The following is a 16,889-nucleotide window of genomic DNA, read 5'->3' as shown; positions in this document are numbered from 1 at the left end:
AATACTCTTCAAATCAACCAGCATTGTCACCTATTTATTGCATGTGTGATGTAACAGGTCTTTGACAGATGGCTTTAAAAAGGATCAACCCAAACATGCTTTTTTATTTTACAAGACTTTTATTCTGTTTCACAGATTTGACTATTGCAGCAGTGAAATCATTACAAGTGACTCATAACATTTAGTTCCAAATAAAAGTAGAAAAACACAAAAAAGATTGAGGGAAGTTAAACACGATGTGAAGTGTGGCAAATCTGTTTTAAGAGCAGAGAAAAAGTATATAAAAATACATTAGGATCAAGAATTTTGCAGACAGGTCTTGATTTAGTTACAATTTTGACACCACAATCACAGAATCACAGAATGGTGGAGGCTGGCAGGGACCTCTGGAGGTTCAACCTCCAACCCTGCTCAAGCAGGGCCACCCAGAGCCACTTGTCCAGGACAGTGTCCAGATGGCTCTTCAGTATCTCCAAGGATGGAGACTCCACAGCATCCCTGGGCAACCTGTGCCACAGCTTGGTCACCCTCAGAGTAAAAAAGTGTTTCCTCATGTTCAGAGGGACCCTCCTGTGTTTCAGGTTGTATCTCTGGTACCATCACTGGGCACCACTGAGAAAAGTCTGGCTCTGTCCTCTTTGCACCCTCCCTTCAGGTATTTATATACATTGGTAAGATCCCCCTGAGCCTCCTCTTCTCTAGGCCAAGTAGCCCCAGCCTTTCCTCAGAGGAGAGATGTTCCAGTTCCTTCATGATCTTCACAGCCCTTTGTTGGACTCTCTCCATTATGTCCATGTCTCTCTTGTGCTGTTGAGCCTGGAACTGGACACAGCACAACAGGGGTGGCCTCCCTAGTGCTGAGCAGAGGGGAAGGATCCTCCCTCACCCTGTCTAAAGCAGCCCAGGAGACACCAGCCTTCTCTGCAGCAAAGGCACATTGATGGCTTGTGGTCAATTTGGTGTCTACAGGACCCCTAGATCCTTTTCTACCAAGCTGCTGCCCAGCTAGGTGCCGCAGCACACACTGGTCCCCTCCCAGGTGCAGGACTTTGCTTGTTGACTTCACTAGATTCTTTTCAGCCCATTTCTCCAGCCTGTTGAGGTCCCTCTGGATGTCAGCATGACCCTCTGGTGTATCAGCCACCCCTCCTGGTTTTGTGTCAGCAGCAAACTGTGCCCCACCATCCAGGTCATTCATGTTCTCTGTTCATCCACACAGGCCTCCTGGCTTTTTGCCTGACTTCCTGCACATTGGAATGGAACTCTCTTGAGCTTGGAGGACATGATTCTTGAATATTAATTTGCTTTCTCAAACCCCTCCTTCTTCCAGGGTCTTATGCCATGGGACTTTTCTAAGCAGATCTTTTAAGAGTCTGTCCTGGTTTGAGTCTGCTGACCTCAAGTCCAGGGTTATGAGTTTGCTTTTCACCCTCCTTCCTTCCCTCAGGATCCTGAAGTCCACCATCCATCTCATGGTCACTGCAGCCAAAGCTGCCTTTGATCTTCACATCCCCAAGGAGCCCCATGAAGACCAGGGCCTGCAAATTCAAACCTCAGGCTGCTTGTATCTGTCTGTAGAGCCTGGTCTACTTGTTCTTCCTGCTCAGGTGGCCTGTAGCAGACACCCACAACACTGTCACCTTTACCTGTCCTCTATTCAATCCTCTCAGTCAGCTCCTTGTCAATCCCCAGCCAAACCTCCATGCACTCCAGCTGCTCTCCCACACAAAGGACAACTCTCCTTCCTTGTTCTCCTAGCCTGTCCTTCCTAAGGAGCCTAGAAATCCTACCACCTAGAAAGCACAGTCTATTGAAAACTGTTAATTAGAAGGTGACAAATCCAAGAGCATTTAAAAGGCAAAAATGAAACAGAAACACGAAGGGGGGTGAGTGTGTGTGAAGTCTATTTCATGGCAAACTTCCAGTCCTTTGGCCACTATAAAGCAAAGTCAGTGGATTTCATATAAATTCTCTGTATAAAGGAATGTCTATGAACTGTGTACAATATGGCCCAGAATAAACATCTCATTATCAGGCTAATAAAGCTCCTCACAGAGGAAAAGAAGGTGCTTATGTCATGGTTTCATCTCTCCAATATAATACTGTCCGGAATTGGACTAGTGCCCCAAAATATCATTTTAGGAACAAGACAAATTCCTTTAATGGAAAGGAAATGCAGTAACCCATGGAGGCTGCAGGAGCAGGGTGCTGGGCAACAGCCTCACTACTGCACACTTCCTTTAAAGTTCGTGTGGTTGATTGGCAGGGGATGAGCCTCAGTGTTGAACACCCAGTCGTCCAGGGACAGCACGTCATCTTCACAGAACAGAAGATAGAGGTACCTGGAGCCACCAGGCAAGGGTGGGTGGGAAGAAGACGGGACACAAAGGGAGATTAAAGGAAACTCGAGTGGGACTCCAAGCATGCACAAGCAAGGCTGGTCAGCAGGAGTGTGACATGGGCTGCCACTGGCCTCAGCTGCCAGGGTTGGTGGTGACATGCTACTTGGCTGCCTGCCTGACTCTCCTGCTGGCAACTCTCACCTCTGGTGCAAAGTGGCAAAATGGGGTGGGCACCTGTGCTCAGCCACCCCTCAAACATTAGTTCCCAATACCAGCAAAGGCAGATCTGCACCAAGGGGGCAAGCAAATGCAGGCCATGGTTGTGCCTCCTCTGTGTGCAGGACATCAACCTGACGGTGTCTCTTAAACTGTCAGGGCTAAACTCCAGGGAGCTCAGCACTCAGAGCCTCCCCCTCAGAGCAGCTCTAGCTCACAGAAAGAGTCCTTTAAATTCACCACACGAGCAGAAACCTGGAAAGTGCCAATGAGAGCAGTGGTTCTACAGGAGGAAACTACCCCATAGCCTTGCCTGGTTCCCCCCACAGAGGATAAGACCTCCTCATTATTAGAGACTTATCAAGCAGCCAGGAGTGCTGATGCTCCAGCAATGATGCTACTCTGAAAGGCCTCTGTGCTACTGGACTTACTTCAGAGTCTCTGCGAGGAAAAAACTCTGTTGCATGTTGTCATGGGTTGGGGTTGAGGTGTAAACATCTCGGATGCCAGAAAACCCAGCTTCTACTCTACAGTATTTTTCCAGGGCCTGAGAAAGGAAAAGTAAACCTTAGTAAAACCCAATAGCATTGGACTAACTCATTCATCATCATCAGTTGCATTACAAGTCAGCTTTACAAATCAAATTCCAGGTTTATAGTGCTTTGTGTCTCTCACTGAAGAGCATGGTGATTACTCTGAGAATAAAGCTAATTCTGGTGAGAAACACAAACAGCCTAAGTCAGTTGATTGATTGACCCTGATGCTGCACACACTGCAAAACCAGACCTCAAGTGGCAACTCCAGCTGCTTGCTGAGCCTCTTCCAGGGCAGCAGACAGATGCCAGTTCTGCCAGGGAAACTCAGCATCTGCCAGGATGTGGGGCAGCAGCCAAGAGGCTGTTGTATGAGCCAGAGAGGTGAGGAACTTTCTGCCCAGGAGGTCTTTGTGGGAAGAAGACAAGATGAAGAGCAAAAGCAGGTTTGCTGCTTTTCCCTGGCCAGCCATGAACCAGTGGTTCTGAGCAGTCCAGAGATTTCAAATAGAAGGCAGAGGGGCTTCCTTTTTGCAGAGGGGCTGCTCCAAGAGAAGCAGCTTCTGCTGCCTGCAGCACTCCCCTCCATCAACCTCCACTGTTTTGACTGACTGATTGGAGCACAGGCCAAAATGGAGAGCAAGACATTCACAATGAGCAACAGAGACACCACACTCAGTGGAGCCACTGGTGCCTTTCTGCCCTGCTGCTAATTTGTCTTGGTGTCTAACACCATTTCAACCATGTTTGCTCTTTCCATGGACAGAAGGAAAGACTTCTGTCAGAATCCAGCAGCCTGTAAGAGTGAGCACAGCAAATTTTCCAGCCATACCTCCACAACCTCCCAGCCCCACTGCCTGTACTTGGGGTGGTGTGTCAGCCTCCACATGTACATGTAGCTTTCCACCACCTCAGGTCGTAGGATGTAGTAGCGCTCGCTGAGCCTGGTTGCCATGGCTTCAGTTCCAGCATCAAAGCGAAAGGCTTCGGGGCCCAGTTTGGTATCTAGACAAAACCACACACAGGCAATGATCAAGCAGTTTGAGAAGGAAGCAACTAAACACTCTCCAGGTGCCCCGGGGCTGCTCAGGCTGCCGACATTTAAGTAATTTGACCTCACTGTGTGAGGTCAGATAAGCAGATCACAGACTGGTTTGGGTGGGAAGGGACCTTAAAGATCATCCAGTCCCAACCCCTGCATGGGCAGGGACACCTCCCACCAGCCCAGGTTGCTCCAAGCCCCATCCAACCAGTCATGCTGGTGGATCAGGACAACCTCACAGCTGATGTCAAAAGAGAGGCAACTCCATCAGTGCATGAGGTGTTCCCACTGCTGCTCCAGGAGCGGCACAACCTGCAGCACTTCTGGCTACTCCCTAGGTGAGACTTGGACAAGATCTGAGCGTGGAAAGGGCAGGTAAAAATCTCCCCCCATGTCCTAACACTTTTGCTGGGCTTGTTTGGTTTTGGGGAATTGCACTGCCCTGCCCCTGAGAGCAGAGCTCATAACTGAACACAAACTCAGAACCCAGATGAGAAAGACCAGAGAGGCAGATCCCATTTCTCAACGAGAAAACACATTCCAAGGAATATCTAGCCATGCAGCTGACCCTGCCATCAGAGATACTGACACACTGCTCCCAGGCAGGGGGGTGTTTCACAATTATCAGCCCACCAGACTGAGCCATTTCACCTTCTCTGCAACAGGGAGGCTGTGAGAAGTGGTGCTTGGGACCTGGAATCACTTCTGCCTTTCCTTCTCCCCCACCAGCAGCCTCTTTGAAAAGAAGACACCAGGATGATGGGGGAGGTTTAATCAATTGTACTGCTATTTTATAAATAAAACATTAAGAGTACCTTGGTCTTTCTGAGTGTCCCTTCAATGAGACTCCCAATCCCTTGCAAGCATTAACTAGCACTCAGATCCCTAATTCCAACACCAACCCTCTTCCTGTTTGAAAAACAGGGAAACTGAGCACAGAAGTTGCTTGTGATCATGCCTTGAGGTTCCTCTTGCTGCATCCATGTGTTTCAGGGAGTCACTTTATTCCTTTAAATATTTCACACACCTTCCCTGTCTGTGTGAGGATCTAACAGTGTCTGCCAGTTGGACTGTCTGCTGGGAGCCAGGGTGACATGCACAGACAGCTCTGCTCAGTGAAATGACAGGACTGCAGGCAGTGTGGGCAGGTTTGCACTGCCCTGTATGTGCTGATGGATATTGTTGGAGACGAAAATTGGCTCCAGGCACTTACAACCAGAGGGTTATTAGTTCGGGTGGCTTGTTTAATTCTCTAAGTGCTGGGGTGGGGGGGAAAGAGGTATTTGCAAACATCATTTCAGGTTAGCTTGAAGTTTATTGGGCAAACATGCTGGCTGCTGGCTGCCAACATGGGCTTGCTGGTGTGAAAGTGTGAAGCAATCTTTGAGAACAGTTAGTGCAGACAGACCTGTGCTTGACAAGGTCCTGGAAAGCAGACTGCACTGCCTGTGGCCTCAGGAGAGCTACAGAGATGCCTACAAAGAAAGGAGTGGTGTCCAAGGAAAGCTCATCTTGCTGAAAGCCCTGCAGGCAGAGAACTAAGCCAGCTTCTCATTCATCACCAGTCACTGCTCTTCCAAAGCACTGATAAGCTCACTGTGTGGTGAAACAAATTTTACTGGACTTCTGCAATGGAGAGACTTAGCCAGCCTCTCTCAGCCAGCCAGGAGAGGCTGAGCAGCTTCACTGTTGTGGTTCCTACCAGCAGCTGCAGGTCTCCAACACTGTCCTGTTGGGCTTCTCAGCTGCTCTGCTCCATATAGTGGGACACACTGCAATTAATCTCTGATAATTTCCCCTTCTTGTCTGCAAGGGATGTGAAATGACAGACTCAAGCTCTAGCCTTGTCAGGACAAGGGTGGCTCTGCCATCCAGGACTTGGATCCAGCTCTGGGTTCATTTCACAGCTCTGTCACAGGAGCTCACATCTGCCTGTCCCTCTGCTGTGTAAAACACATCTTGCTCTTCTAGATGTGCCAGAAGAGACAAGTGAAAAACCCACACAGAGGGATGCAGATGCTGCTGAAGCAATAAATAACCTACTGCAAACCTCTGCCCCAGCACAGCTGAGTCTCCTAAGGTTGCCAGGCTGCCCCTTGCTCACACTTTCTAGGCAGCCCACAGGTTCACCTGAGCGTTCATAGGACTCGTGACATGTGTTGGTTATTTCTGCAGCCAGGTCCATGTAGTGTTGCCTCCTCTCCTCTCCAGCATGTTCAGCTCCAAGTGCTATCATGCCCCCAGAGAAGCAAGCCAAGTGGCCCATTTTGTGGTCCAGGACACCACCCCTCCATTCAGCAATGTAGGTCAATCCTCCAGCAGACTTCTTGACCAAATGCTTTTCTATTGCCTAAAGGGATGAAAATCAGGATTTCAGGATACTCAGTGGACAGGGAGAGGAGTGAATCCCAAAGAAACCCAAAGATCTAAGATTTCCCCCTGGAACATTCTGATGAACTCTGTCCCACACAAAATACACAGCAGCAACCTGCTCCTTACCTCCAGTGCATCATCATACATCCTTTTAGCTTCAGAGTCTTTCTTGTCTGACATCAGCCAAGATTTGATGAGATACTCATAAAAGCTGTCCCCAAGCCCCCCAATGGAGACATGGTCTGTAGTGGGAAAGCCAGAAAAGAATTTCAGGTTCATGATCTACAAGGAGCAGCTGCTTTACAAAGAGCAAACAACCAGGTCCTATTTAATGTCCTTGTTCCTGCCTTCCTCTTCCCAGTTTCCTGGGGAGAGCTTGCAGCATTTCTCTTTCAGAAAGGGAAGAAAGGTGGAAAGTGCAACCAGAAGAAAAATGTGCTGTCATTTTGCAAAGCATTAGTCTCCATTCTCAAAACTATTCAGAGGTCCTTATTTTCCAACAGTTATTTATACTGCAACTTGAAGATGCTTCCTGTTTAGGAAGCAATCATCATAAATCCCAGCCTCATAAACCAGAGGCAAGGGCAGTTATTATAGAGCTCCACCTTTATGAAGCCAATGGGTGCTGCCTCCTGCCTCAGGCCAAGGGAGAACACGTTGGATCCCACAGAGCTGCCAGCAAGGGGCTGCTGAGGGGACCTCTCCACTGTGCCATTGGTATTCCTGGCTCGTGGTGGGACTCTGGGCCCTGGGGAAGGCTGGGGCTGTGGGCGTATTAAAATGATAAAGTCAGGTACAAGGATGTGCAGTGAATATTTTCTCCTGCAGAAATAGGATTTTCAAGGCTATCTGCTCAGAGTACACAATGCTGTGACCTTCCTGGAGAGCAGGATGCTAAAGAGCTGCACTGTGAAATGGGCAAGACAGCTGCAGGTTTCTGCCTGGGGGGAACTGCTGGGTGGATTGATATCTTTAAACTGTACCACTGGGGGGAAAGCAGCATTCAGTTTTTCAAGCAGCCAAGTATTTCCCTCTTATAAGAGCAAGACAAATGACCCACCATGGACTGAAGCATCCCTGTTAATTAACAGTGTCCACCTCTACGTCTACATGGGTCCCTGTTCAAAACCTCAGCAGATGCAGATGTTTTATTTTCCCTCTCACTGTACACACACCAAGTCCTGAGGCTTATTCTAAATGCTAAATGCCTCCAAGAGAAGAGATCAGCAGCCATGGTGTGAAGAGCAAATATCCCTGACACAGTGTGTCCAATGATCCAGGGATTAATCCATGGCAAACCAATGAGATTAGACACATGAATTCAGAAGGAAAACAAAAAGAGAACAGACTATTTGCAAACACTGGCTGCACAGCCTGTCTTTTAAAGAGAAGCTCTGTGATCCTAAGTGTGTCATTCATAAAGTCACCAAAGCAGGAGCTCTGGTACATAATTGCTTTCCATATGGCATCAGCTTTGCCAGCATTTGCCTCCCAGGCACTTTGCATAAACAAATCTCTTATTTCAGCAGGGGACTGTGCTTTCATTTGCTAAAGGTAACAACTGCACTCAGGAGAGGTCCAGCTCTGCCTCTTCAGTTAGAAGATCTGCTCATTAAGCCAGGTCAAAGATACAAGTTTTAAGAAAATCACAGAAATTCCAAGAAAAACAGCTTCCCACAAACAGCTTTAATGGTAAGAGTGAGAATGAGAGGCTGGCACCTACAGGGAACATCCCTGAGGCAGCTGCCTCCCTGCTTTGGTCTTATTCTAGTTCTCACCAGCAATATTGGAGATGCAGAAGAGACTGATGAGCCTTTTGCCCTCCCTGGAATACAGAAGGATACCAGAAGGTCGTATTATGAGCAAAGTCCAGGAGAGACATTATCTCTAATCCTTCTGCATAACTCAGCCTACTCCAGAATAAGTAATCACAGGCTACTTTTCATGAGCTCCAAGAACCAGCAACAGGCCCCTCTCCATGTCAGGAGTGGGAGCAGGTCAGTACCAGGAAGAAAAATTTGCAGACATAAATAGAAGTAAATTAGTGGCAGAACAGATGAATACTGAGTATCAAGCTGGGTATTTTAATCATCTGAATTAAGAATACAGCTCTTCAGCTTCCCAAAGATTCTGTAACTAGCAGTTATGGCAACAGACAGTCACGTCTCCTCAGCACCAATGAACAGGCAGAATTAATGCTTATGGCTGGGAAAAGGTGCAGGGTGGCTGCCAGCTGGGAATAACCTAAAGAAAACAGCATCTCAGGGGAGCAGCAGGGGATGGGAGATGATCTTTTCAACTGGAACACATTGCAAGAACTCTGCAGAGCCAAACGTGGAGGAGAAGCTGAACTGCTGACAAAGAGACTGGAAAACTTTGAAGATCAATTAGTGGGACAAACACAGAGGCCTATTTTCTTCCCTCGTGGCACCAAAGGACAGCTCTGGTTTAATGGGACAACTGCAACCATCTGAGATGCTTTGTTGGGACACCTTTCAAGCCAAACCCTGTCAACCAGAGGTGCTGATGTGGTCAGGGGTTGCTCACAGTGCTCTCTCACTGTCTCAGCTGATGGCAGCCATGCAAATGACTGTCAGTTACAATCAGAGCTGTTAATACCGTAGTTAGAAAGGGCTGGAGCAATTCAGCAAAGCAAATAGTGCAACAAGCCATGGGGACACCAGGTAGTGCAGTGACTCAAAGAAAACTGCTTGAACTATATAAATATAATCCACTGATGGGTTAAAACCAGCTTTTTCAAAAGGAGACTTTTCTTTCCTTTGACAGAGAGACATAAATTCCATCAACCCTCCCCTGCCAAAACAAGCAGAAAGTTGAGGTCAGAGACCTGGGGCCCAGCAGCAGAAGCAGCCTCTCCTGTTCCTACCAGAAGGCAAATTTCTGCCCTTTGGTGGCACAAGAAGAAGGGTACAGTCTCTACTCTGGATAAGAAAGGGGCTGTGTGTGTAAAGCAGGAAAGTAAATAATCTTTCCTTGAGTATACTGCTTCTAATATTTCCTTGCTCTTTCCAAGCTGCTTCCTGGTTATTTGCTCCTCTTTAAGTTCAGAGCTCTTTTGATACCCATGTCAGTGCCAGGTTCCCAACAAGAGAAAATAACATGTCCTTGTCTCACCCCCCTTGCACAAGTTGCACTGCTCAATGGGTACCACCATGGCAGGCAGATGAGTGCACACAGAGAATGCATCCCTAGTCCTGGGGGGTCTGAGTCTCTGTAGGGCCCCTGCCCCTCCAGATGGTTCGTCCCTTGCTGCAGCACACCTGGGAAGCACATCTCCTGGTCCTTCTGCCACAGCCTTCACGTGCAGCTCCCAGGGAGGTCTGTGGGCTACGTGATGACTGCAGGGCAAGAGATGTGCTGATTTCTAATATCTGTGTGATGAACCATGTACCATTATCCTTCCCGGTGCCAGAGAGGCCCTAATTCTCTCTGGAGGTGAGACACTCAGCTGGAAACAAGGCTGATGGAATAAGTGTACAATTACTATATTGCACCTTACAAATCGGGTTGCATTATCTAATCACATGTATACAGGCTGCCTGACAAGACATTTCCTTGGCTTGCTGCTCTGACAGTTGCTGTTGCTTCTTGAAGAATAATGGAAAGAGTAAAATGCTCCAGGCAGGACTGAAAGCAGAGTGATACTTACGCTGCACCCAGTTCCCTGTCACAGGACTGAGAAAGTTGGGATAAAGGCCCTGGGGCTTCTCAACTCTGTTCAGGACTTTGCGGATGTTCATCACCTGGGAGAGATGAGAGGCAAGAATTGTGTTATTTCTCTGCTCAAGAGGTTTTGCACTGTCACTGAGAACTTGAGCTCAGCAGTGTTGATCCCTGGCTGAACCAGCACAGCAGCCTGGGATGCTGGGAATCATCACACCAGCAGAACCCACTGACACGGCTCTCCAGCTCTTCTGGAGAAACTTTCCTGCTGGATCCCTCAGCACAACCTTCATCCAGCTCTGTGGGATCTTAGAAATTATTCTGAAACCCCTACAAAGCCCCAGCTCAGCAAGCAGTGGAAGCAGTTTGTTAAGAGTGAAGCAATCCTGAGGATCTGGGATCTGGGTGGAAATGCATCAGATGGGGAGGGTGATTTTTTCCATGATCCAAAGGGAAAGGAGTGGCAGGGATGAGTGACTCACACAGTACTTAAATTCACTATGTGGTCACTTAACATGATGAATTGGGGCCTTTAATTCCAACAACAGACAGCTCCTCTAATACACCAGAACAGCCACACTTACTCTTTAAAACCTCCCTTGGTTTCACCCCCATTAAATCCAAAAGGCCTTTCCCATAAGAGACAAAGTTAAATTGTATGCAGCATAAATATTCTATTATAACCTACAGAGCAGTTAATACACTCTAAACCTTTTATGAAATTAGACCATTTGTAGGCCAAAAGCTGGCTGCAGACTTAACTCTGTGCTTCCAAGTGAGGTGTCAGGCTGCATAATATTGACTGAAGTTTAGTAGCGTGGCACGTTAATCACAGAGTGAAGAGAAGACACAGATGGACTTTATTCTTGCTAAAATCACAGCAGTCCCAAGCTGCAAGTTAATGAGTTGATCTGTTCCTCTGAAGTAATTTCCCACAGGATGAGCTGTTTGAGCCCACATCATCCCACATTTTGTCCCTCAGAGGGTGTTGGGATGGCTGGGATGCATCTGCTGGCACACAGCAGGCATGGCCACTCAGGGGAGGCCCCTAGAAAGGTTGTGCCCTTTCCCTCTGTGGGCTTGGGAGGCAAAGAGGAAAACATGTTAGGCTGGAGGCAGAGAATCATAGAATCATCACATCCCAACTCTTCTGCCATGGGCAGGGACACCTCCCACCAGCCCAGGTTGCTCCAAGCCCCATCCAACCTGCCCTTCAACACTGCCAGGGATGGGGCAGCCACAGCTTCCCTGGGCAACCTGGGCCAGGCTCTCACCACCCTCACACCCAAGAATTTCCTCCTCATGTCCAACCTCAATCTCCCCTCTCCCACTTTTAATCCATCCCCCCTTGTCCTCTCCCTCCCTGCCCTTGTCCCAAGTCCCTCCCCAGCTTTCCTGGAGCCCCTTCAGGCCCTGGAAGGTGCTCTAAGGTCTCCCTGGAGCCTTCTCTTCTCCAGGCTGAACACACAATTTGTCTCACTCAAAGCTGGTTCCTCAGGGACATGCAGTGAAAGTTAATGACTTGCTGGTATCCAACAGCATGTTTATTAAGTTGCTCTCACATGCACTACAAGAGCACTTGTGGGGAAAAAAAAAGAACAAAAAAAGAACGCTTAAGGTAATGGATAATATTAATAGATTTTCAGTTACAAGTTACACAAAAGGAATCCAATATGTCAACTGTCAGGCCTTTCCTACACAAGAAACCTCAGCAGAAATCTTGCTGGCTGGAGCAGAACATTTAATGCTTGTTTAGAGTAAAAAAAGTCTGCAGGTACAAGGCACTACTATTAGGAAATCAGAATTAACAATTACCTTTGCAGCCTGAATGCAACAGATGGTTTAACTTTGGCTGTGCCTTTGTCTGAGGTTCTACTACAACTTTACATGACTGAAACACTGGGAAAAACACCCTCAGTGGCTGCAGAGATGGAGAGGGGGGGAAGGGGTGACAGCAAACGTCAGTGGCCAAAGGAAGCACTGGGGGAGCTGCCTTCCAAGGCCTCCTGGTGTGGGGGGATCTCTACCAGGTTCTGGCTGTCACGTTCCCAGTGAGTTGGTGCACAGGATGCCCTGAGGCCTGGGGACCTCTGCAGCCTCAAGGCACAAACTTCCCACTCTGGAAGGTTTCTGGTACTGGAACTGGGGAGAAGGAACACTTCACTGTCTGATGCAGGCAGAGCCCAGTGTCACTCTGCTCCAGCTCTGACCCTGGGAGGATCATAGAATCATAGAATATGCTGAGTTGGAAGGGACTCATCAGGATGAAGAGACCAATTCACCAAAGACCAAGCTGGGCAGTACTTGCCTTTTCTGCAAACACTGGGTTGCCAGAGAGCTCTGAGAGGTGCAGGAATTCCAAGTGCAAGGTCCCAAATTCTGCCAAGATGCTGCTTCCAGCAGATGCCCAACCCCAGCTCCAACTCATGCCACTGCAAGGAGAGAAATGGGAGCTTTCATTGCCAAGAAAACACAGTCAAAGCCTGAGGTACCCCCACCACCCCAGAACAGATCCTGCCTGTGCACATCAGGTCTCAACAAGGGCCATAAAAGGACACACATTGATTTTTAGGACTCTCCCATGGAACAGTTCTAGTGGGATGAAGCAGCTTTAGAGGATTGCTCAGGACAGGGTAAACAGACTGCACATCATGGGAAACTGCCTTCTTTTTGTGGGAAAGGAATCCCTTCCAAACAGATCAGCTTAAAGCAAACTTTGGAAGAACACTGACAACCTGCCCTACACAAGATTCTTTGGGATAAAACATGTCTGGGCAGAATTCTCCCATCTCAAATGTCCCACAAGTCCAACAAAACTGTTCCTTTCTGGAGAATCCAGCCTGTCCCTGAGCACCTTGCTTTAACAAGATCTCACACTCCTGATGTGACATGACACAGACATTCCCAGTGGATGCTTGTTTGCAAGGGGATACAGCAACACTAGGGGAAAGGTGTCATTGGGCAAACCTGACTGGAATGCAAACCAAAATGGGGCATCTTGACATCTGCCCAGGACAAAGCTAACTTTGGAAACACCCCACTGGTGCTCATCTCATGTGCCCTGCAAGAACAGGAGGGCCAGGACAGAACTGCAGAAGGTGGCAAACACTGTGTGAAGAAGCCAGTTACACAAGGTGCCTCCACCCCTATGTTTGAAATCCTGGGATCCCTTCTCAGTTTCTGTTTGTTTTCCCTCCCCCTACCAAGCCCATGCAAAGAGAGGAACTGGCACAGAAGCAAAGCAAGGAGTCGATGCTGGGGATGAGGAGGGCATCACTTCTCAGTCTGAAAGAAAATTAACCAAAGGACATGGGAGAGCAGAGGCTCTTCCAAGCTGTAACAGCCTTATCTTTGGATTTGTTTTTACATTGGACCACTTCTTTCTGCACCGTTCTGCTGAAGATTACAGCTCCATGTCTCTCTGAAATCCACAGACATGAACATGTCCCGGATTCTTGAGCCTTGCTCATGGAATTCTCAGAGTTGGCAGGGACCTCTAGAGATCAGCTGGTCCAACTCCCCTGCTAAGCAGGATTGCCCAGAGCACATCACCCAGGGCTGCATCCAGGGGGGTCTTGAATATCTCCAGAGAAGTAGACTCTACAGCTCCCTGGGCAGCCTGTCCCAGGGCTCTGTCACCCTGAGAGTAAAGGAGTCTCCTCATATTCCAATGGCACTTCCCATGTTCCAGCTTGTGTCCACTGCCCCATATCCTGTCCCTGGGCACTGCTGAGCAGAGTCTGGCTCCATCCTCCCTGCACCCTTTAGATACCGACAGGCATTGATAAGGTCTCCCCTCAGCCTTCTCTTCTCCAGGCTGAACAGTCCCAGCTCTCCCACCCTTTCCTCATCAGGGAGATGCTCCAACCCCCCAGTCGTCATTGTTCCCCACCTCTGGACTCTCTCCAGCAGTTCCCAGTCTCTCTCAAACTGGGGAGCCCAAAACTGGTCCCAGTTCTCCAGCTGTGGCCTCACCAGGGCAGAACTGAGGGGCAGGATGACCCCCCCAAACCTACTGGCCACACTCTTCCTTAGACACCCCAGGACTCCACTGGCCTTCTTGGCCTCACGAGCACATTGTTCCCAAAGCAGCAAGTGCTGCTCCAAGGAAGTTGGGCTTTGATGTCCAGGTCTCTGCAAACCCTGAGGAGGCACCAGGTTCCCAGGGATGGGGGTAACACTAGATGGCGCCTGGAAGCTTGGAAGGAAAGGGTTTGTTGTTTACTTGAGGCTCAAACTAATGATCTCTCTGGGTTGGGGGAAGTTTCCTCTCCAGGTGATACACGGAAAAGCATCTCAGGTCCAGAGCTGTTTGTTTCACCTCCAGACAGTCGGAGCCATCAGACAAAGCAACATGTTGACGCTGTTTCCAATGGCTCAGTCACTGCCAAACCTCAGCCTGCCCTGCAGACCCGCAGGGCTGGATCAGCTTCTCAGTTGCAAACACTGTGTGCAGCTCCAACGGGCACCCCAGGAACACCCAGTGTTTATGGCACAGAAGCTCCCTGAGCAGGCAGAAAGGTCCTCCAGTCTGAGCAGGCTCATGTGGGCATGAATATAGCAGTGGATGCAGCTGCTGCTCCTGGCAGCTGCCAGCCCTGGGGTGGGTGAGCTGAGCAATCCCACCCTGCTCTCCTGCCTAGAAAGAGTCTATTACTTTTCCTTTATTTACTGCACTGAAGGGATGTTGTAACCAACACCATTTCCCAAACAGAAACTGCCTTCTGAGCTAGTTCAAACGAGGAGTGGCTGGGAGCAGCCAAACGGGGCCGTGTTTGTTGTGACAGCAGCTGTGTGGGGTCACAGAGACTGACACGACCCTCCCCAACACACAGCCAGCCCCTCCTGCCAGGCCCCTGCTGCTGGGAACACAAGCCCTGGCTTGCAAATCACAGGAACACTCAAGGAGAGGTGGTCTGGAGGAAACAAGAGGATGTCTGCAATGTGTCCCTGGGTCAAAGAGCAGCCTGAAATGACCCCCTGCAGCAAAACATATTTTCAGCATTACAGATTGGACAAACTGGGTCTTCACAGTTTCCCTGTTTTGTAAGATCTCAGAGGAAACTACTGGTTGAAGGACCTTGGTCTTCAAGACAAAAGGAAATGGGCCAGGCTCTCTTTATCCCCCAGATAAGTGGGGCTTCCTTAAACACTGCCCAGGGCAAGCATGGGATGAAAATGGCTGAATCATCCAAAGCAGCACAACAGTGTGAGATCAGGAGAGGAGGATGATGAAAAATCTGGAGGTGGGGAGGGTTTAGGGGAGATGTGAAGGAGAGCAGGGGCCAGGGACCCTGATCAGGAAGCATCAGGAGAGGAACTGCAGTGCAACACACTGGCAGAGAGCACAGAGCAGCAGCCTGAGAAGACAATGTCCTCTAGGACCTGGCAGACAACATAGCAGTTGGACCAGGAGGGAAAACAAGCCTGTGTGAGATATGATAGTGTGTGTGCAAAAACAGAAGGCCACAGAGAAGCAAATGAATGGAGAGGGGACAAAAGAGGAAAAGGTGGTGTGGGGTGATAAGAATAGAGAAATCCAGCTGGCTATGGGAAGAGCTGGGGGTGGGTGTCTTTGTACTTGGGTCCTCAGAAACTTGTAAGCAGAACTGACTTAATTCCAGCTTTTGTTTGTTTCAGATTTCTCAATGTCATTCTTAACCCACCCCCCCAAGCTTCCACCACCACCAGCCTACACATGATGCAAGACTGTCCCCCTTTTGAGATGTTGAGGTGTCTGGAATTAGCACAGCCTTACAAAAGCATAAATGGTGAGAAAATTCCTTCTTGCAGAACTCTATGGGCTTTGGTTTGGCCCTGACATTTGGGTCAGTGCGCTCTAACAGCATCACCTCACTCCTCTGCTCTCACTTCCACACACTATCTCACTCTGAGTACCTCCCTTTCCCTCTGGCTGTTCATCATGTTCTCACAGGAGCCTACAGATTTAACTCCCTTCATCCTTGCTCCTAAATCAATGGAGCCCTCACAGCAGCTTGATGGTCCTGAAGCCAGAGCTCAAGCCAGTAATATGGATTCTGGATTGTGGGCTCAGTGCTATTTTGATTTTCTTTGCTCTCAGTCAAGGTCATCAACAAAACATTTTGGCAATGTCTAGCCAGACACAGACTGTTTCAATTGTCTTCACAAAGGGCAGGGGAAGGTTTGGCATTTCTGTGAAAGGTTAGTCTATGCTGAGTCTTTATCAGCCACAAAGGAAGCAGAAGGTCTCTTCTGCAAAAAAGAAACACTTAAAAGTTGTGGTGGCTCAAATTTTCTCTGGGATCACGTGCAGCTAAGACAACTGGAGGGTGACAGTGATATTTGAGCAAGGGATCAGTGTGAGCCAAACATTTGAGAGTTTTGCACTCCAACGAGACAGGAGCCAAACAGGGGATTTGGGCTAAGGGATGAATAATGATTTTCATGGCTGCTGCTCTGAGTTCTGCAAGAGGTGAGGATGAAAGGCTTTTGTTAACCCACATCTCCTGCTGCCTCTGTTTCAGTCAGCATGCAGCTTTTACCCTGGGGAATCTGTTTGTAGGCATCAAAATGAGCCAGTAAGCCCTTACTGGCAGGGAACACTGTCTACTAGCAAGAATCAGAGACTGGGAGTCCAGCCTCCAGGTTTGCCTCTGTTTGCTGAGAGACTTTCAGCAAGGTATTTAAACCTAGCTGCCTCCAAGCTACCCTTCAGCA

General features: G+C 48.8%; 1 protein-coding gene across 1 annotated transcript in view; it reads right to left on the bottom strand.

The window, feature by feature from the left end:
- Positions 1-1,899: 1,899 nt before the first annotated feature.
- The window catches only part of MAN1C1 (mannosidase, alpha, class 1C, member 1), a 44,540-nt gene continuing 29,550 nt past the window's right edge, over positions 1,900-16,889 (bottom strand). Inside the window, exons 6-12 of the mRNA XM_010003686.1 lie at positions 12,499-12,622; positions 10,177-10,270; positions 6,633-6,748; positions 6,264-6,483; positions 3,924-4,096; positions 2,990-3,105; positions 1,900-2,342 (exon numbers count right to left, since the gene is read on the bottom strand). Coding sequence (XP_010001988.1) covers positions 2,225-2,342; positions 2,990-3,105; positions 3,924-4,096; positions 6,264-6,483; positions 6,633-6,748; positions 10,177-10,270; positions 12,499-12,622 — 961 coding nt within the window. The 3' untranslated portion in view covers positions 1,900-2,224. The remainder of the gene's footprint in view (positions 2,343-2,989; positions 3,106-3,923; positions 4,097-6,263; positions 6,484-6,632; positions 6,749-10,176; positions 10,271-12,498; positions 12,623-16,889) is intronic.

The sequence above is a fragment of the Chaetura pelagica genome, unplaced genomic scaffold (assembly GCF_000747805.2).
Source record: "Chaetura pelagica isolate M959 unplaced genomic scaffold, ChaPel_1.0 scaffold698, whole genome shotgun sequence".
In the NCBI taxonomy this organism is placed as follows: domain Eukaryota; kingdom Metazoa; phylum Chordata; class Aves; order Apodiformes; family Apodidae; genus Chaetura; species Chaetura pelagica.
This window is presented reverse-complemented; position numbering and strand designations above follow the sequence as displayed.